This window comes from Neophocaena asiaeorientalis, unplaced genomic scaffold, assembly GCF_003031525.2.
Source record: "Neophocaena asiaeorientalis asiaeorientalis breed wild unplaced genomic scaffold, Neophocaena_asiaeorientalis_V1.1 scaffold83, whole genome shotgun sequence".
In the NCBI taxonomy this organism is placed as follows: Eukaryota; Metazoa; Chordata; class Mammalia; order Artiodactyla; family Phocoenidae; genus Neophocaena; species Neophocaena asiaeorientalis.
The window spans coordinates 2,031,125-2,052,613 of NW_020172867.1; the positions used below are offsets into that span (position 1 = coordinate 2,031,125).

The following is a 21,489-nucleotide window of genomic DNA, read 5'->3' on the forward strand; positions in this document are numbered from 1 at the left end:
AAGTCAAAGTATTAACTAAAATGAAAGATACAAGACATACTATTGGACCAACATGATATCCTTCAGAATATCGTCATCATTCTCATGACATTAGTAATCATGAAAAAAACTTAGCTACCATTTTAGGGAATATAAAATCCCTAATAAATAACCTTCTTCCATTCTCTGTTGCTGAAGTGTTTTGAAATTGTTCTGAAGGAGGAATGTAGTCTGTCCTATATGAAGCTACTCTTATGTTACTCCCACGGTCCCTGGACACAGAGGGCAGAATCCTCTTGGTTCAATCTTCAGGTTCATTGTGGCCAATGACCTCTTCAAAGAGGCAAACAGATAGGAGAGGACACTGTGACCAAAGCTTTCTAGCTTTCTTAGCCTAAATTTACAGGTCAACAATAAGAGAAAGACGTATGTGCAAAACTTCTAGTGAGCCCTTCCTGCCCAAGATGGAGGAAATGAATCAAACCATTAAAACGCAACGACAGGGGCTTCTCTGGTGGCGCAGCGGTTGGGAGTCTGCCTGCCAATGCAGGGGACACGGGTTCGAGCCCTGGTCCAGGAAGATCCCACATGCCACAAAGCAACTAAGCCCGTGTGCCACAACTACTGAGCCTGTGCTCTAGAGCCCGTGAACCACAAATACTGAGCCCATGTGCCACAACTACTGAAGCCCGGGTGCCTAGAGCCCGTGCTCCGCAACAAGAGAAGCCACTGCAATGAGAAGCCCTCGCACTGCAACAAAGAGCAGCCCCCGCCTGCCCCCACTAGAGAAAAGCCCGCGCGCAGCAACAGAGACCTAACGCAGCCAAAACAAAATAAATAAAATAAATTAATTAAAAAACAAAAAAATGCTACAGCAGGAGAGTGAGTTTATTCAACAAGTATTTACTGAGCCCTTACTATGTGCCAGGCACTATTTTAGGTGCTGGGAATACATTCCATTGATTAAAAACATACAAAAATCCCTGTCTTCATTGTGCTTACACTCTAGAGGAAGGATACCAGACAATGAACATAATAAATAAGTAAATTACACAGTAAGTTAGGAGGTGATGAGTACTACAGAAAAAAAACAGAGCAGTCGTGAGAATGAAGACAAGTCTTATCTGGAAATTTTCCAAACCAGACACACACACACAAAAATATGCTTCTTTCCTGGAAAGTCTATGTATCTGTCAGTGACCAAAGAAAATATTTCTGGCCCCTTAATGTTCATGGGATTTTCAAACAAGAAATTACAGGGATTTAAAAAATATGAAAATGGAGTTGAAAACTAAGAAAAGTAACTTGCATAAAACAGGAGCTCAATGGAGAGTTCTTGAGGCAGCGGAATCTGTGCTTACTGTAGGAGCAGAGCTTCCCACAGTTCTAGCAAATTCCATGATTCTGGCCACACTGCCAACCACAGTGGATCTGAAGAGTCAAATCTGTTGAAAAGAGGCTACTAGGGTCAGAAAATGTGGAAGAACTCAAGCAGCTTTTCAGGATTTTTTGTTTTATTTCCATTTCCTTTTTAAAACACAGTGCCCTAGTTTTTGTGATTTTCTTATTTTGTTAAAGAAGAAGGGTGAGCACATTAGAAAGGAAAACTGAAAAACAGGAATGCCCACATTTCCAACTCCATCTCCAATCTTAAATCATTCAAGATGCACACGTTTATTGTGTATCAGTAGACCCAGGTCTTTTGACACCATTATCAGAGGTTGTTGGCTCTAAACTACCAGGAAGATTTTTTCCCCTTTGATTTAAATTCAGATTTCATTTCAACAAAGCAACCAGAACAATGAATGAATTAGGTTCTCTAAGTCAGAAGTGAAAATAGAAAATAAATGGTGTTGTCATCTTTGATCAGAAAGTCATATTTTCAGCAAAATGGGGCAGAGGCAGCAAGTCCAGTTTGCAGGACCAGGAAAAAGGAGTGTCCACCCACAGGATATTTAGAAATTGATGACTATGACAGCAGCCCTTTCTAGAGGTAATAACGTCATTAGGTTGTGATAATCCTCCAGAAACCCCAACAGCCCTGGATTAAAAACATCTGGAAATTGTTCAGATGACACAAATTCCTGTTTCCTGCTGTTAAGGCTTCAGTGATGCCTCTCTGTGGCATCTGTCACCGTCTAACTTCTTTGCAAACCTCCTCCTTTCAAATCAGGAGGTGTACATAAAGTGCAAGTAAGATTCAGTCCCTCGCCTGTGCTTCCAGGTTCTTGCTTTGATACCCAGGATTACCAAATCTGACAATTAAACCGCTGGCCAGCTAGGTCGTCTGCAGGTATTTCTGGAGTTAGCAAATGAGTTCATCTGGCAAAGAGAGTGTCTGAAGGTAGATGGAGTCTTGGCAAGAAAACACAAAGTACCGTATGCAAGACAGGGATGTGAATGATGCAAGCAATAGGGGGGTTCTCATCACCGAGTCACTAAAGAAGTGGCCTTCTTTGGATCTCAACTCTTAAAAGTGAATTCAGGAACTGTTACTAAAATGAATGAGGCCAGCGGATTTCAGATCAGGGTCAGTCCTCAGTGAGGGCAGGTTCAGTTTTCCCTGGGTTGGGAAGAGAAAAGAAAATGAAGAGGGTAAGGAACCAGATCTGATGACTTTCATGTCACAAACGTCACCCCAAAAGCCTCCAGCAAACGCTTCCCATCTTACAGAACAAAGTTGAGCAGCGTGCCTCCTGACAGGGCTTAGCAAAATGTGTTTTCTTTGGGATTTGCTAGGTAGACAGTCCAAATGGATCATGGGTTAGGCAATGTTACATACATCTTTAAGATTTCTTAGATTAATTTTTCTTGATTAATATGCCCATAAGCACTGTGACTCTTCAAGAAAGAGATACAGTATGTAACATTTCCCACATTAGGGGACCAGGAATTTTACCTTCCCGCAAACTAACTTGGCTTTCAATATAATGTATTTTCGGAAACGCTGCCTTACAATACTGGTTGGAGGGGACAGGAATGACCTTACATCATATTCAGTTTATATTACATGAGCCCAGTTTTTTTAATGAGAGTCACAGTCCCGTACCAATATAAGAAATTAACCATCGTTGTTGGGATCCACTGTATTTCCTTTGCAACGTGCCAAAATCATGGGCAAAATTTAACGTTATGTTTGACGGACAAACATTAATGTTCAAAAGTTAACTATTTCCCATCTATTATAAACTGTCACACAATCAGTGGACAGTCACAGGGGATGTCCTTTGCATTTTTTCTGATTTTTCCAGAAGAGCTAAGGCCAGGGTTTCAGAATTAAGTCCACCAGGCTCTCATCATATATATATATATGCAGTCCTGCATATATATACGGCTGAGACTGAACAGAGTATATTAGAATATACATAAAAATCTCGAATAAAAGTCAAGGATTGACTTGGTCAAAAGTCACAGAAAATTATCAAACACATACTAGTTAAATTCCTGAATTTCTTTTTGGCTTCTGCCCTTTCTTCGGCATCAAAGTACCAAACAGTCATGGCATATCTGTGAAAGATAAGTAGATATTAGAAAAGAGGTTTAAAAATACTACCAAAAATAAATACTATAAATTTCACATAACAGTCATTTGTAAAGCCAACATTTAAAATTTTTCCTATTATCAGAGGTCCATCCCAAGTTTAATTTAAAATAAACTTCTCTGGTTTCAAGTCTATTTAAATGTAATAAAACATTTAAGGAATTCCATGTATGCTCCAGGCATTATCCTGGGCGATGGGAATTCAAATGGTCATGTGAATACATCAGCCTCTTTCTCAAGGAGCTCAGGCTCTAGCAGGCAGGAAAGGCAATTTGACAAATAATGTAACAGGTTAAGATGATCTACACAGAAAGGGCTAGAAGGGAGTCATTCTGCTAAAGACTGAGAGACCTAAGTTGATGGGGAGAGCACAAAGGAGTGAAGCTTTGAAGAATAACTTATCAAATGACAGGACACTTAAAACTCCTGGCTTTTTTCTTTAGTTTTGGACATTGAGGCAAAGATGCAATACTAATGGCCTCAAGCTTTCTACTGCGTCCCATCTATGGGACAGACTATAATAGGAGTAATTTCATGCATGAGTTTTCAAAAAGTTTCATTTTATTATTATTATTAGTTAATGGAATTTCTATAGCACTTGACTTTTTCCAAAGGCTTCCCATCAACATGTGCTAATGTTTCCCCTGTGACCCTGGTCATAAAGGAACTTGGGAAGAACGAGGGAATTCTGTACAAATGACAGGGTCCAATTATTGTACAACATTAAACAAGCCACAAGCAGGCTTTGCTGGTAGAATCAGTTACCTGCTCACTCAGGGCCCATCCCAATTTGATATTTCATACGCAACTCTATGTGGGGCTCAGATCTGTGATTTCTGGAAGGGGACACATAAACCTTAAGCTCTTAACACCTGTGATTTTGATGTAATCAGTCTTGTTAAGGTTTAGTCATTATCTTTCTACCCAACCTCTCTCCTCCCCGCGCCCAACTGCTATTCTCAATTCAGGCTGCACCCCACAGAGCTCCAATACCACCTGGTTTACAGCTTTGGCCATAAAACAAAGGCAAATGAGAGGCAGAATCTGAAATTAAGATTATATCAAGGGTTTTCAGATGAATATTAAACAATACTAAATTGTTCAGTTACTCTGAAAATCTCCCCATGCACGATCTAAAGAAAGAAGTCTGAAAAATCCAATTGTTGGGACATGATGGGTACAGTAAGCCCAATCTAATTTTAAGCTCAGGGAAGGGTAAAAAGGAAAAGAAATCAGAACAAATTCCTCTTTCTTTTTTTTTTTCTTTTAAATTTGTATCGGAGTAGAGTTGATTTACAATGTTGTGTTACAAATTCCTTTTTCTCTTCTCGAGGTTCTTTCTCTGCTTGCAACTGGCAACTTGCAAACTCATCCAGAGCTAACCAGACAGAATTCCTGTTATGTGGCAGCCAACATTCGCTAGGGGTGGTTCAACATTAGGTTTTTTTTTACAGGGGGGTAGGGGGAAGAAAGGAGAGAAGAGAAAAATGCTCTGGGAAATTTGGAATCCAAGACGCTCACCTAATGGAAAACAATTTGTTAATAGTTCAAACTGATGTTAGGTTTGTGTACTAAAGAACCCCAAATTTCTCCTTTAATTTTTATTGACTTCAAACAGGTTTGCTATCAGCTTTGCGGGGTGGTTGGTCCCTCATCTGCATAGAACACAAGTTTAGAGAATTCTCTGGGCGTTTGTACACGAAGCTTCTCAAGAGGAATCGTGGCCCTGGCTGTTACCTGGTTGCATAGGAAGGCTGGACTTCATGTGGGTTCCTGCGGTCTGACCAGAAGAACAAGAGTCTGTCAAAAATGGGCTCCACATCCGCTATGAACGATTTCCCTTCTGGAAATATCCGCAGGACCCCACCATGTAGCTGAGGTTCACAAAGAAGGGAGATTATTTCCTCACACATAGTTCATTATCAATGATATTTCAGCCTCATCTAGAAACAAAGCCATCTTCCAACCACCACTCCAAGCGTATGGTACTCCCAAATTTTTACTTCAGCCTCATCCTTTGTATTAAATGTTATTTCAGATTTGGCTAGACACATCTCCTTATTCACTTCCCACCAAATGAAGGCTTCCCACCCTCATAATCACGGAGTCCATGGATACAACATGGAGTACTACGAGGTCAAATCATACAGAATTGCCAATATTTGACTGTTTCTGACCTATAACCCCCTCCCGCCCCTCCCCCCAGCAATTTCATATAGTTCAGTCTAATATTAATAGCTCCCTAGGATAGGGACCACACAATAACCTCCCCTTCAATTAGAATTTACAGCTTTCTTTTGAGCTCCCCTATCTCCTATCCGATTTCATCAGTTGAAAGTTACATGCTCTTTTTTCTGAACTCTCAGACGACCTTATCTTTCATGACATGTATCACTCTCTTCCTTGAATTACCTTTTTTTACATGTACACCCAAGCTGTCCTACTAGAATAACCATGTCAAGGTAGAATTCAGACCTCACAGGTTGACGTTTCCTCACAGCACAATGCCCGGCACTAGCAGGCACTCAACTATCTTTTGAATGATTTCATACTTTGTGATTTATCATCACTGACCTGACAACTTTACCCTCTTGCCTATAACACTACCTTTCAAGATTTTAAAGGACAACTAAGGGATATATTTCAGTCACGTTACCAATAGGGAGCTGACACAAACCTTGTCACTAATTCACTGGTTTCCCAGGTTTAGTTTTTCTGACCCCAGATAAAATATCCTTGCTTTATGACAGCAAGAATCTGGCCTAATGAATAGCGAAAGGACATGCAGAAGGTTCAAAAGCCAAATAAGCCTGAAAAGTTCTCCAACTTCTCACACTCCTAAATCATCCCTAGCTTTCAGAAAGCATACATATTCCAGACAAATGTTTGTCAGTGTGGAACCAGACTTCATATCTCTATCTATATATATGTTCAAAAATATAAAAATAAGCCGTAAAACCTTTGGCATTCACAAACCATAGTAAACCATGGCAAGGGGCCACCAGGGAGACATTTTACTCCAAGAGGGAGGACTGTGTGGGAAACCTCACTTGGGGATAGTTTAATATCCTACAGTTCTATTTTTGTGAAATTCTCTCAGTGTTGCTCCTGGCAGGGAAAAGTATGTATCTTATTCTACATTGAGAATCAAGAATCCTATCAGCTCTGGATTAGACTAAAGAAATTGATCCCCATTCCTAAAATTATAAATTATTTTCTCTTCATCAACCATCAAATTATAACCTATAACCTAATAATGGCCCTACCCACCCACTCCCATCAAATTAACTTCTTATCTATTATTTTCATCTCATCCGCTTTGGTACTAACACCGTAAGAGGAAAAAAGAAAAAATAGGAAATAGAAAGGATTCATCAGTGGGGATTATGAACTGCAAACTTTCCTCTAAGTTATCTGAATTCTTTTCCTGTAGTTCCTAACCCCTCGCTCTACTCCCATTACCCAAGTACCTTGGCATCCCAGTTCTTGTTCAGATAGTAGATGCAGGTGATGCAGCGGCCGTCACCGCTGGGGTTGTCCACATGTCGAACATAACCTGTTCCATTTCCTGGGTAGCAAGCCACCATCGCCTATGGAGAAATCCCAGGGAAGCTGGTTAACAAAGCTGAACCAATCTTCTCCCACCAGTGAACAGCTGAGTAACACAGTCTCCTTGGGTGCCACATGACTTAGGTGACTGTTGGCTTCTTAACTTCACGTACAGTACATGAATTTGGACTCTTCAGCGTATATGATTAACGGCCAAGTTATACCTTATGGCTCAGCCCAGTGGAAAGTAGTTCAACAATTCCCACAATTCTAGAGCATTCTGGACAGTATCTATGGTTGTCATTAGGATGCCCCGCTTTTCTTCAATCTTTCTTTTTGAAAAAGCAGGTTCTGGGTTCCCACCCTAGAGCCACAAAATCATAATCACTAGGTTTGGAGTTTAGGGATTATGCATTATTGACAAGTGCCCCTGAATCACCGAATCAATGGCTAAAGATACTTGCATTTACAAGGAGACAGGAACCAATGACGAAGGAGAAAAAGGTTAGGCTTGTTCAATAAAATGCTTAGGATAGAAAGAAGAGGGGAGGGTCAATGGAAGCTGTGCCCCGACTTGTCAGCATAGATGACAGTCAGATCCAGTTCATAGAAAAAGCCACAGACACATCTTAATGCATTTTTCAATGCTTGTCTTCTTCCTCCTGACAATTATCAAATTAAATGATAACCTGAAATTCTCTTCCTTTTGCCCAAGTGCTACCTGTATCAGTCAGGTGGAGAAATAAAGCAGGAAGCCAAACTAAAAATCCTACTAACAATTACTATTAGGGAATTACTACGAAGAGGTTAACAAATCTCTAATTGTTCCCTGGAAAATTTATAGCAAAGAGTAGAAAAAATTAGACAAAGTGTAAAAAGCCAGTTCTTTTCACAGGACACTGCCTTATTTCTAAAATATCTTTGTAGGGATGAGATACATGCAGGGAAGATATTGTCAACACAAGATGAGAAAAAGGATATTTTTTCTGTTTTGTTTGCTGATGTATTCTTAGTGTCTAGAACAGTTCCTGACGCACAGAAGGTATCTGATTAAATTTGATTTTTTTCTTGGAGGGGAGGGGAGTACCGTGGGGCTTGTGGGATCTTAATTCCCCAACCAGGGATTGAACCCAGGTCCTCAGCAGCGACAGTGCAGAGTCCTAACCACTGGACCGCCAGGGAATTCCCTTTTTGTGTTTTGTTTTAAAATTTGATAAATGAATGAATAGCAAACAGCTCTTTCCTCTAAACAGTAAGTTTACTTTCTGACTCGATCAATAGAGATTTTTGTCATCTTAAAGCATATCTTCAAACATACATGTAGCGATCCAGTTCACATTTTCCTTCATAAATGGCAAGACTGTTTCACTGGTAAAATAACCAGTCAGGTAGAGCCCAAACTAATAACACTATTGGCTCAATGAACCAGCTTCAAAACCATGGGTGCCAAGTCACTCCCAGTGGTAACACGAAGACATGAGCTAGGCATGTACTTGAAAGGCTTCTTGCATACTAGAACAAAAATAAGGCTGAATAGTAACTTGGCTTTACACAGATCTTAAGGCTTAAATCACCATATCTCTCAAGCGTTATATCCCTATGCGGCTAGCAATCCCCACATCCTGTCTTTGAATGTCTAAAATGTCAATGCAATGTCATCTTAGAGCTGAAGTTAGGCTGTGAGCTTGAACATCTTTCAGAGGTGGAATTCTGAGGCTACTCCAATCGAGATTTAACAGATGTTGGTACCACCAAGCAAAGAGGATGGCTTGGGGAAAGGTGATTGGTAGCAGACAGAAATGATGAGTCTAGCTGGGGAAGAAGAGATAAATGAAGTCGCCTGTAATGACTGGGGAATTACCCATCCCTGGAAGCAGCTATTAGGATTATAAGAGCCACCACTGAGCCAATAATGAAAGTCACTTAAGCCACAAACAATTATAGGCTGAATTCCCTACCAACTCAGCCTCTCCCCACTGTGAAGCTCTGAAAAGAAGAAAAAGTACTCCATCAATGCTACATAATCGGGCAGAAACAGAGACACAGATGTAGAGAACAAACGTATGGGCACCAAGGGGGGAAAGTGGCGGGGGGAGGTGGTGGTGGTGGGATGAATTGGGAGACTGGGATTGACATGTATACACTAAAATGCATAAATAGATAACTAATAAGAACCTGCTGTATAAAAAATAAATAAAATACAATTCAAACAAAATGCTACATAATCTTATATTCTTAAACAGCTTTACTCTAAGGAAAAGGTCAGTGGTCTGGATGTCTGCCATCTAATTTACTCTGCAACTAATCACATGATCCCAGGCTTGGTTTCTTTCCTGTAAAAAATGGCTTGGGTTACCCAGCCTCTGATGGTCCAAGAAGATCTCAGACTCTATCTAAGCATCAACCCCAGAAGCAGCAACAGAGTTCTTCAGGGCATTAGGAAGTGCTTAACTGCCTCAGGACTCAACTTAGATTAAATACTGATAAAAAGAGATACAAACTCAAAAAAGTACATCCTTTTGTATGTACTGCTGCATCTATAAAACCTACCCGTAGAGAAGGAGCTAGCACATTCCAGGGGACTTATCATTAGGACAAAACTCCTAAGTGTCAGCAAAGTATCAGATTGCTTAAGGGAGAGAAATATAGAGAATTTTTCTGGCCAGAGTGAATCTTCACCTTCTCTCCTGGTTTCTGAAACCATAGCATCAAGTTCAAAACAATGCAAGCAAATCATTGTGAGCCTCAGTGGGCCTGTTGAAACTACACAGGCCAATTTTATCAGTGTTTTCTGGACAAGCGCCACAGGAGATGGGTCTTGGCTTGGGCACATTCCCAGTATCTGTTGGGTTTTGACACAGTCTAAAACCAGGAGGCCGAGGATGCGCTGAGAAGCAAGGCTCACTTCAATAACATCATGCGTTTCTATGCCAAATCATACACGGGGCAGAAACAAACCCCGGAAACTGATCAGTTAGTTCTACAGAGCTGCTATCCAAACCTCATCAAGCCAGGAAGGGATTTAGAGTGTACAGAGGAGGAGAACGCTCCAGGACAATAAGAACATCACCAGCGTACTTCAATGATAACGTAACAAACACGCTGTGCAGTAACACCAACATCCAGCAGGAGGAAGTCTCACTTATCGCTGACTTTTTATTTGCCAGACCTTGCGGACTAGATTAATATTTGAAATTTATACAAGTTTAATAACATGTTAGTGTGACCTGCAATAGCACATACAATTTAGTCCTATACTTCTATTCTTGGATGGGCAGATAAATCCATATGTCCCCTTATGTATTCACCATCGCTTCCTATGGCCCCATTGTGGACACCCCCCACCCCCTGCACCATGCCCAGAGGCTTCTCCATAGCTGTGTAGCAAAAGGAAATGAGTAGAGAGGGGTGAACCCCTCCCAGGCTCCCAAACTGGCTCTAGACCAGAGATACGTGCTCTGGATACCTAGGCGGCCACGTTCAGGCAGTAAATGTGTAAGGATTCTTTGAAAATGTACACAGAAAAATACAATTCAAACAAAATGCTACATAATCTTATATTCTTAAACAGCTTTACTCTAAGGAAAAGGTCAGTGGTCTGGATGTCTGCCATCTAATTTACTCTGCAACTAATCACATGATCCCAGGCTTGGTTTCTTTCCTGTAAAAAATGGCTTGGGTTACCCAGCCTCTGATGGTCCAAGAAGATCTCAGACTCTATCTAAGCATCAACCCCAGAAGCAGCAACAGAGTTCTTCAGGGCATTAGGAAGTGCTTAACTGCCTCAGGACTCAACTTAGATTAAATACTGATAAAAAGAGATACAAACTCAAAAAAGTACATCCTTTTGTATGTACTGCTGCATCTATAAAACCTACCCGTAGAGAAGGAGCTAGCACATTCCAGGGGACTTATCATTAGGACAAAACTCCTAAGTGTCAGCAAAGTATCAGATTGCTTAAGGGAGAGAAATATAGAGAATTTTTCTGGCCAGAGTGAATCTTCACCTTCTCTCCTGGTTTCTGAAACCATAGCATCAAGTTCAAAACAATGCAAGCAAATCATTGTGAGCCTCAGTGGGCCTGTTGAAACTACACAGGCCAATTTTATCAGTGTTTTCTGGACAAGCGCCACAGGAGATGGGTCTTGGCTTGGGCACATTCCCAGTATCTGTTGGGTTTTGACACAGTCTAAAACCAGGAGGCCGAGGATGCGCTGAGAAGCAAGGCTCACTTCAATAACATCATGCGTTTCTATGCCAAATCATACACGGGGCAGAAACAAACCCCGGAAACTGATCAGTTAGTTCTACAGAGCTGCTATCCAAACCTCATCAAGCCAGGAAGGGATTTAGAGTGTACAGAGGAGGAGAACGCTCCAGGACAATAAGAACATCACCAGCGTACTTCAATGATAACGTAACAAACACGCTGTGCAGTAACACCAACATCCAGCAGGAGGAAGTCTCACTTATCGCTGACTTTTTATTTGCCAGACCTTGCGGACTAGATTAATATTTGAAATTTATACAAGTTTAATAACATGTTAGTGTGACCTGCAATAGCACATACAATTTAGTCCTATACTTCTATTCTTGGATGGGCAGATAAATCCATATGTCCCCTTATGTATTCACCATCGCTTCCTATGGCCCCATTGTGGACACCCCCCACCCCCTGCACCATGCCCAGAGGCTTCTCCATAGCTGTGTAGCAAAAGGAAATGAGTAGAGAGGGGTGAACCCCTCCCAGGCTCCCAAACTGGCTCTAGACCAGAGATACGTGCTCTGGATACCTAGGCGGCCACGTTCAGGCAGTAAATGTGTAAGGATTCTTTGAAAATGTACACAGACCTATAGAACTTTTTTTTTTTTTTTTTGGCAGTATGCGGGCCTCTCACTGTTGTGGCCTCTCCCGTTGCAGAGCACAGGCTCTGGACGCGCAGGCTCAGCGGCCATGGCTCACGGGCCCAGCTGCTCCGTGGCCTGTGGGATCTTCCCGGACCCGTGTCCCCTGCATCGGCAGGCAGACTCTCAACCACTGCGCCACCAAGGAAGCCCCAGACATATAGAACTTTGACAGCCAAACCCAAGTAACAAAATCTGCTCCCCAAATGCCACAGGTGGAAAAGAAAACAGTTTCTGTTAAGGGGTATTACTGAGTTGGCTTCATAAAAAGCCATATCTCATCAATCCCAAAGGTAAAGTTGAAAAAGGGAAGTCCAGGATTTCCATCCCAGTGCCTAAACAGAATGTTCTTTTTTTTTTTTAGAATGTTCTTAATTGAAACCAGTTTGATCGCATATATACACCATTTCAAAAAACTGGCATCATTGACCTCCACTGTCCCTTCATGGGTGGGAAGGGGACACATCTGTCCCATCCCAGCCTCCACTCAGATTCACTTCTCTAAAAACAATCAACAACATAGATGTTTCATAGAAATGTATTTTACATCACTCATGACTTCAGCGTCAGTCACTAGTATGACTTGATCTTAAAAAAGAGAGTGACGTTTTACATAAAGTTTAACTCAGCAAATTAAAATAGTAATCAAGCCTTATTTTACTTACCAAATTTGCAATAAGTATGAACCCATTTTTAAAAATTTGTCAAGAATAGCATAACTTCAAAGCTGCCAGGTTGAGTGACCTTTAAACTGGTATTTTGGTCCACGGCCAAATGCTAGGCCCCTCTAACTGTGAAGCAGAAATACCAGCCAATCTTGGTAAGGATTTGTTTTGAATTACGAACGGTCCCTAGCAAAGCATATTTTAATAAAATGTAACCTAAACACAGAATAACCTGTACTTAACCTCTTCACACCTCAGTTTTCTCATCTGAAAAATGGGTTTATGAGGATTGACGGTGATAATCCATGTAAAACAGTGCAAGGCCTGGCACACACTAAATGCTGCTTAATGTCAGCTATTTTTAAAACTGATGATGTGCATGTTTTTGTCTTCCCCTCCACTGGGGCTTCAGAATGTCTCCCCTTCAGGGATCCGATCCTACCTAAGTGCTTTGTAGCTTCGAACCCAGGGCTGGCAAACTCATATAGCCTGTGGCACTTGCAAGTAACATAAAAAATTGAAGCCAACCAGGTATATATGTGTCAAAACTCTAGAGTGTGTACTATGCTAAGGGAATTTTCTAACCTTGGCAATGAGGGGCCGGTGTTACAAAATCTTCAGATTTTAGGACAGTAGCAGGGAACTGAACCGGATTTGTATGTAAACTCTCCTGTGTATTTTTTATCCCGATTGTTAAATCAGGGCCACAAAAAAACATATCAGGCTGGATTTTGAGATCACTGTCTGAGGCTCTCCTAAGAGATCAAGCTACTCTGTGTTACTTCCTGAGCTACAAGGAGGCACCTTCCCCATTTCTCTTTACCAGGCTCAGATGTATCCTTCATCCTTCAGTGCCATCCACATTGCACAGGCCTCTGCCAAACCTCTCTCCCCTCAAGTCCTTCCCCCATGTCCACTCTGGATATGGCAATGGGGGCCCAGGATCCCTCCTCTCTTTACCATAAGACACTAACCACATAGAGTATTAGATGTGTAAAGACTTGAGAAGAAATATACAAGGCCATGCACTTTGTTTAGCTTGGAAAAACAGCTAAGCAAATGTAAAAGCTGAAGTTTTCTGGTCAGAAATGGGTCCAGTTTATATTACCTAAATCGGACAAAAATCATATGATATCACTTACATGTGGAATCTTAAAAAATGATACAAATGAACTTATTTACCAAACAGAGATAGACTCATAGACATAGAAAACAAACTTATGGTTACCAAAGGGGAAGGGGTGTGGGATAAATTAGGAGTTTAGGATTAAAATATACACACGACTATATATAAAATAGATAACCAACAAGCACGCACTGCATAGCACAGGGAACTCTACTCAGTATCTTGTAAGAACCTATAATGGAAAAGAATCTAAAAAAGAATGTGTGTGTGTGTGTGTGTGTGTGTGTGTAAGGGAATCACTTTGCTGTACACCTGAAACTAACATAATATTGTAAATCAACTGTATTTCAATAAAAATTAAAAAAAATATATATATATTACCTAAATCACTTAAATTCCTACAATATTTACAACGCATCTTTACAACATAGTTGCAACTATGCAAAGCTTTCTTCAACAGTTTCAAGAAAATGTCACTAAACAAGAGTTCACCTTGCGGCCAGCCTCTTAGAAAAAAGCAAGCTCTCAGTGTGATGAGAGCTTGTCATAAGCAAGCTCTCTGCTTATGACAGCTCATAAGCAGAAAAAGTGCTTTACAGTCTTTATATTCATTCTCACGTCATCTAGATTGGCAAAAAGAAATTAGCTGAAAAAAGTGTGTGTGTGTGTGTGTGTGTGTGTGTGTGTAAGGGAATCACTTTGCTGTACACCTGAAACTAACATAATATTGTAAATCAACTATATTTCAATAAAAATTAAAAAATATATATATATTACCTAAATCACTTAAATTCCTACAATATTTACAACGCATCTTTACAACATAGTTGCAACTATGCAAAGCTTTCTTCAACAGTTTCAAGAAAATGTCACTAAACAAGAGTTCACCTTGCGGCCAGCCTCTTAGAAAAAAGCAAGCTCTCAGTGTGATGAGAGCTTGTCATAAGCAAGCTCTCTGCTTATGACAGCTCATAAGCAGAAAAAGTGCTTTACAGTCTTTATATTCATTCTCACGTCATCTAGATTGGCAAAAAGAAATTAGCTGGAGATAATGTAGGCACTTTAAGGAAACAAGTGTGCAAACTGTCACTAGTTATTTTGGCATCTTGCTTGTTATCTGTCTTGTTAGTTAAGAGCAAGCCTAGCTAGTTCCTTCCTCCTAGTGCCCTAGTTAAAGACTGATGTAACAAAATGAGGGAGAAATGGGAAATATGCTTTTGGTGGGCAATAGCAAGAGCTGTGTCCAGCTACCGTGTTCCCCTTCCCAAAGTTTCAGCAACTGACCACACAATTCAGAAGATTCAGAACATCAGACAGTTAATATCCATCAGGTAAGTAATCTTGAAAACGAACCCCAAGTTTTTCACTAAAATGTCTTCTACTATTCTGTTTCTATCCTGGGAACTTCTGCCTTCCTCGTGTGCCCTAAATCCACACTAAAAATTCCTCTCCCTGAACCCACGTACCCAGAACTCTGCTACATATAACCTCACCTCCAATTTAGAGCAATAAACATTATGCTCCCATACCTGAACTTTGCTGAAATGCAGGAGCTTCAGTAATTCTGAAAATGAAAAATCAGAAGTTATTGATATAAGCCACTCTCAGTTGCTCTGGTGAAGTAGGCCTGCTGTTCCTCCTGACCAGGCAAGAGCATCCTGCCTAGAAGGGCAGGGAATTTACCATATTCACCTGAAAACCTGTCCTCGGGGAGACCTTTTTTATCAATGCCCCTCTTTACTATGAACTTGATGCTAACTTTGGGATCATTCAACCAACTATCAACAACTATCAAGACTCTGAAACCTTCTACTCAGTTCTCTTAGCTCCTTGAGATTCTTACATTAAAGAGCTGGGCTCCCACACCCACTCTCAGAAATATGCATAGATGCGCACACACACACACACACACACACGCATAAGGTCACAAAGGATTCACGGGCTTGTAAGGTCTAACTGAACGAGATCAAGATTCTATTTCAGGAGATCCTGTACTTCGTGCATGAGCCTGAGTAAATCACCCCGAACTTGAATGAATCACCCTTCCCCAGAAGCCACTGAAACTCTCAGAGGCCAGGAATTTAAGAGACTATTGTCACTCCTGTTCGAATTCTTCTTAATTCCTCTCCTTGGAGGGGATTCAAGCAGCGTCCTGCAATTAAGCACAGTAAACAGGCCCCGGAACATCGACACAGCAATACAGGCTGTTTGGGTTTGGGAAGGCGGCCCTTCCCGCAGAGGCCTGGCTCCCGGCCAGCGGGGTGACGGCTGAGTGACAGGGCTACGTGCGCTGCGTGAGGGTGGCAGCCAGCCCACACCCGAGCACACAGCCCGGCAGCCTGCGGAGGGAACCGGCACGGGAAAGCCCTCCCCCATCACTACCCCAGTCACCAGAGAAATGTACTCAGTAAGGGCTTCCTTGCAATTATGAAATCCGCAAAAGTCAGCCAGGCCCTGGGTTGAGGACATTAACACAGGCATTTAACCGTATCCATTCCGGCTGCCTTTCCCCAAATCGTTAACAACTGCCATTTCCGGAAGACCCATGAAGCCAGGGAGCATTTCAGGGTGGCAATTTACACATATTCTCTCATTTAATTTCCGGGTTAAGGGGAAGGTGAGCAGCGGTCACCTGCCCTGAGTCACCCTGCTCACAAGTCTTCGGTAGAAGACATTAACCTGGAAGTTATCATATTGACCTAGAAGTTACCTTATTCCTATAGAAAAACAAATTCAAGAGTAATCCTTAAGGCAATATGGGGGTAGGGACGTTTAACTTCCTTTGATGTGAGAAACAGACTTATCAGTAAATAAAACTTTACATGTAGCTCTCTAAAGGCTTGAGCCGAATAGAAAAAAAGAATGTCTGTGACCACAGGATTGTCAGAGAATTAAATATGGTCGGCTTTAAATTCTCATCTGGAATGAATCCTAAAATACTTGAGGGAAGCCATGATAACTTAAATACAGTTGGTAAGACAAGATTTTATTGAGTAATATACAAAAATATATAGTTACCAATCAAAACATGTCAAGAAAAATGCCTTGAAGCAACGTTCTTAAGAGAAACCAGGAAACACTTTACTTGCAATTCCCAGTGGCTCTGAGGAGTCTTAACGTGGGACAAGGTAACTATGTTGGAAAAAGAAAAAGTTAAAGAACTTTCTAGGAAACCAGATCTTATATTCACATTTGGATTTCAGAACTTAGAAAAATATATCTGCTGAATGAAAGGAATGACACACAGCAAGTCAGAACTAGAACTCATGAAACTCGGGAGGCACATTTATTTACTGAACAAACATGTGTACGTGCCTGACACTGTTCTACGTGCCTCCCAAATATTACCTCATTCAATATTCATAACAGCTCCATGAGGCAGGAACCATTATTATCTCCATTTTACAAATGAGGAAACCGAGGCACGAGGAGTTTAGGTAACCGGGCTTTTCAAAGCCAGTTAGTCTTGCTGCAGACAGTGAGCTCACGCTTTACCGGTGCAGCTTATCCTTTGTCTAACATTAACCGGTTCACCTCTTTTTTGAGAGAACTAAGATCTTCGGTTCTTCTTGAAGTATTTGACTTCTTCTCACCCTCACCTATCACCCTTGCCATAATGATAGAAAATCACAAAATGCAAAAAGAAAGAAAGAAAAATAGAGTGTCCTTGGTGTTGAGTCTGTGAACTAAAAGCTCCAGGGCAGTCAAGGGGCTAGGGGGTAGGGTGCAGGTGGGGTTGTATTTCAACAAAAGACGAGAGCAAAGGAAACTGACTCAGTCCTGCAGCGAAACACAAGTTGTCCAAGTTGCCTTGGATTGGTTATTCCCACTGCAGGACAAACTCAAGCCAACTCTAAGCTCTGTAGCCCCATATCTGACTGGGATGCAGTTGGTCAGCGATCAGTCTTCTCCCCAGGCTGCTCTTCCCCTTACCTCGGGGTCTGTGGAAGGAAGTCAGCCTCTCCAGGACCTTTCCTTTTAGCTCAGGTGAACACCAGCCAAGGTTTTCAGACTTTTTCAAAGTCAGAAAGCACATGACCAATTAAGAAAAAACTTTAAAGGAAATACAAAAGTGTATTTCCCTTGGGAAGGCACCTGGTAAACTCCAAGGAATCCCAGGGATGAGACAAATTTTCCTTACTCAGGTGCAAAGCTTATACAGGAGACTCTTAACTCCACTACTACCACATTAATTAGAATTCACTGAGTACAGAACTTTCTAATATCAAGTGAATTAGAATACGTTGGATACAGACCCACTATGGCTTACAGGAGGGGTGATATCTAGAGGACCACTCAGACACATGAAAAGTAAAAGGCTCTTCTGAGAGAAATGTATAAAATACTTTGGGGAGCAGCAAGCGGGCTAGAAATAAAGGAGTTGCCTGGCTCTGAGTCTAGCGGGCAGCGATGGTGAATATAATTGTACCTATGTCCCTTCAAGATGGGGCTCGAAGAGAAGCCCCATTTTACAATCGTGGAAACTGGGAGAGACAAAAAGTGACTTAACGGGACGTTATAGAACTAAGCATGGTCTTCCCACTGCTAAACACTGCTTCTAAAATATCAGGAAAAAGTTGTTCACTGAAAACAGGTGCAATTATTTCCAGAGTGACCACGAATGAAATTGTCTTCCTTCAAGATAACACAACAAAGGATTCTCAGATGATTATCATGGCTTATCAAATAGAGGCTCAAACGATATTAACTGGGCAATCAAAGCCCTCCATGCAGAAGTAGGAAAAGGCAAGTGCCAGCTACTCTCCAATCTCTACCTAGTAAAACCTTTGATTACAGTCAAGCTGGATTTGTTTTTCGGCTTTCCTTCCCCAAAGAGTCCCACACCTCAGCCATCTTACCCTAGAGGGTCAGAAACAACCCTGGGCCTCTGTGTGGTGTTCAGTGAGCGCATAATAGATACTCAATACTGACAGAAGCATCTGCTCTTTTCCAGTTTGTTCTCACCCCAAATCACTGCGATGATTTCTTGTTCTCCCTGGTGCCTTGAGCTTGCACTCCTTGCCAGGCTGTAGGATACAGGGGAGCAATACTGCACAGATATTAACAAAGATTGTTCCCCTCCATTCAACGCAACCGGAGAGAATCAGTTCCAAATTATACTCCAATTCTGGTTCTGGAAAATTAACTTTTTTTTTGCGGTACGCGGGCCTCTCACTGTTGTGGCCTCTCCCGTTGCGGAGCACAGGCTCCGGACACGCAGGCTCAGCGGCCATGGCTCACGGGCCCAGCCGCTCCGCGGCATGTGGGATCTTCCTAGACCGGGGCGCAAACCCGTGTCCCCTGCATCGGCAGGCGGACTCTCAACCACTGCGCCAGCAGGGAAGCCCCTGGAAAATTAACTTTTATTGGAAAAAATAATAGAAAAATTGTGTGTGTTGTGTGTGTACTTAACACGTTAATGTGTTTTTCTCAAAAATTTCCCACATGAAACAAAAACACTTGCATGTTTTAGTTTTAGCGATCAATAAGCTCAGATCTGATCAACTGATCGAACGCCGATTTTCTCACTGATAGAGAAACTCTAGGAAGATAGAGCACCATCCCCATTTAGCCTCCTCATATTCATTTTATTCTGTGGTTCTCAAACTTCAGCCTGTATGAGAATTGCCTGGCGTACTTGTGAGCTTCTGATTCACTAGGTTTGGGGAGAAGCTCAAGAACACGCCTTTACAGCATGTTCCCAGATGCTGCTGGTGCTGCTGTGGCAAAGCAAGAGTCTTTGTGCAAAGCCTCACCCTAAACAATAAAAGGTCAAGGGGAATTAGAATCAGTCACCTGCACTAGTTAACTTGGAGAACAGGCGGTGGTGGGTAGAGCAGGAAGCGAGAGGAATTCCTATAGGGCAGTTTCTGGCACAGCCTCTGCATCGTGATTCCTGAAACGGGCAGGAAACATTCCAAGTGCAACTCTGTAGCATGGTTGAGGATTACTGTCCTGTCAGCGCTGGGGTGTGTGACTGTGGATGGAGTCAGATCTCTTCTTCAGGAATCCAATCAGAGGCACTGAAAGCACCTATTTGCCCTCTCCAATAAAATTATAGTCTCAATTTTCATTGAATTCCTTATCATATGGAGGTAGATTTATATTATTGGACCCATGTTATAGATGACAGTGAGGCTCAGAGAACTGACTTGCCAAAGATCACAGTGAGACACAATAAAATGTAAAATGTCCACCCCAGTGCCTAATAAGGTACTGACCAAATTAAGTTCAAATACAGAAATAAAAATCGACCTTGTTCCTAAAGAAGTGGAGATTAAGGTCCTGAGATGCGGCCTGCCAGGGTCTCAGCAAGGACCAGAAGCTAGGGTCCTAGCCTCGTGGTCCCGGGCTTCTCTGAGGCAGACCTCTAAGTATGAGCTACCAGGATCTGATGTGACTTGGTACTTTCTAGGGCCAAGCATAGAGTATCAGAACTAAGAAAAAAAAAAACCTTACAAAGCCAAAGTCCCTCCTTTGAGATGGTCCCTCACAGCCTGTTAATGTAATAAAATAGTTAAACCCTTTAGCATCAAATTAGGGAAGAAGTTGTAAAATCTTTCTCTTTTTTCTTTTTTGGTCTAACAAAATATTTATAGCACGAATGGATAAAGAAGTTGTGGTACATATATACAATGGAATGTGGTACATACATACTCAGCCATAAAAAGGAACGAAATTGAGTCATCTGTTGAGACGTGGATGGATCTAGACACTGTCATACAGAGTGAAGTAAGTCAGAAAGAGAAAAACAAATATCGTATATTAACGCATGTATGTGGAACCTAGAAAAATGGTACAGATGAACCGATTTGCAGGGCGGAAGTTGAGACACAGATGTAGAGAACAAATGTATGGACACAAAGCGGGGGAAACCGCGGTGGGGTGGGGATGGTGGTGTGCTGAATTGGGAGACTGGGATTGACATGTGTACACTGATGTGTATAAAATTGATGACTAATAAGAACCTGCAGTATAAAAAACCAACCAAACAAACAAAAAAAACCAACAACTACTAAACTTTTTTTAGGTTATTTGCATGGAAATACATTAATATAAATGTTTCAGACATTACATGAAATTTCTAAAATATATATATATATATTTATAGCTATTTTTTTGACACCCTGACATCCTTAAAATCGAAGTTCCTTTTAAAGATGAAATTAAGTCAACAGTAAAGGACTACTGGAGGCACTAAAAATATATATCAAGCTTAATAGTCTCTGCCTTCAAAGAATTTATAGGTACATGAGGGGCAGGCAGGGTAAGCAGCAAAGAAATAAATCTACTGGGGTGGCCCGGGTTGAGCCACCCACAGAGTTCTAGGAAGCAGAAGGGAACTTCACAGAGAAGGCAGGAGGATGGATTTTTGAGGAGAAGACAATGGGGAAGCTTGGTTTGCCCGGCAAATCCGTTTCTAGCACTTCAGGGATCTGGAGGGAAGGAAGGCTGTCAGTGGGAGATTAAATGTAGAAAGGTCAGATGGGGTCAGACGTGGAGGGTCTTAAATGGCACACTAAATTCACAGCATATACGGTGGACAATGCGGAGAGAGCACGGTTGGGTGTGTTTTTGTTTTTGTTTTTCTAAGCATGGAGACTGCTTCATTAGCGTTGGGTTTTATACTGCTTAACACCAGCAAAGCTCATTAAAATGGATCACAAGGAGAACAAGATCACCAAGGGCAGGTGATTTCTTTCTTTTTTTTTTTTTTTTTTTG

At 41.6% G+C, this 21,489-nt stretch overlaps 1 protein-coding gene across 1 annotated transcript in view; it reads right to left on the reverse strand.

Moving 5' to 3' along the window:
* Window positions 1-1,473: 1,473 nt before the first annotated feature.
* EGLN3 (egl-9 family hypoxia inducible factor 3) overlaps window positions 1,474-21,489 on the reverse strand; it is a 29,846-nt gene continuing 9,830 nt past the window's right edge. Inside the window, exons 2-5 of the mRNA XM_024741994.1 lie at window positions 6,991-7,110; window positions 5,258-5,394; window positions 3,413-3,486; window positions 1,474-2,542 (exon numbers count right to left, since the gene is read on the reverse strand). Coding sequence (XP_024597762.1) covers window positions 2,511-2,542; window positions 3,413-3,486; window positions 5,258-5,394; window positions 6,991-7,110 — 363 coding nt within the window. The 3' untranslated portion in view covers window positions 1,474-2,510. The remainder of the gene's footprint in view (window positions 2,543-3,412; window positions 3,487-5,257; window positions 5,395-6,990; window positions 7,111-21,489) is intronic.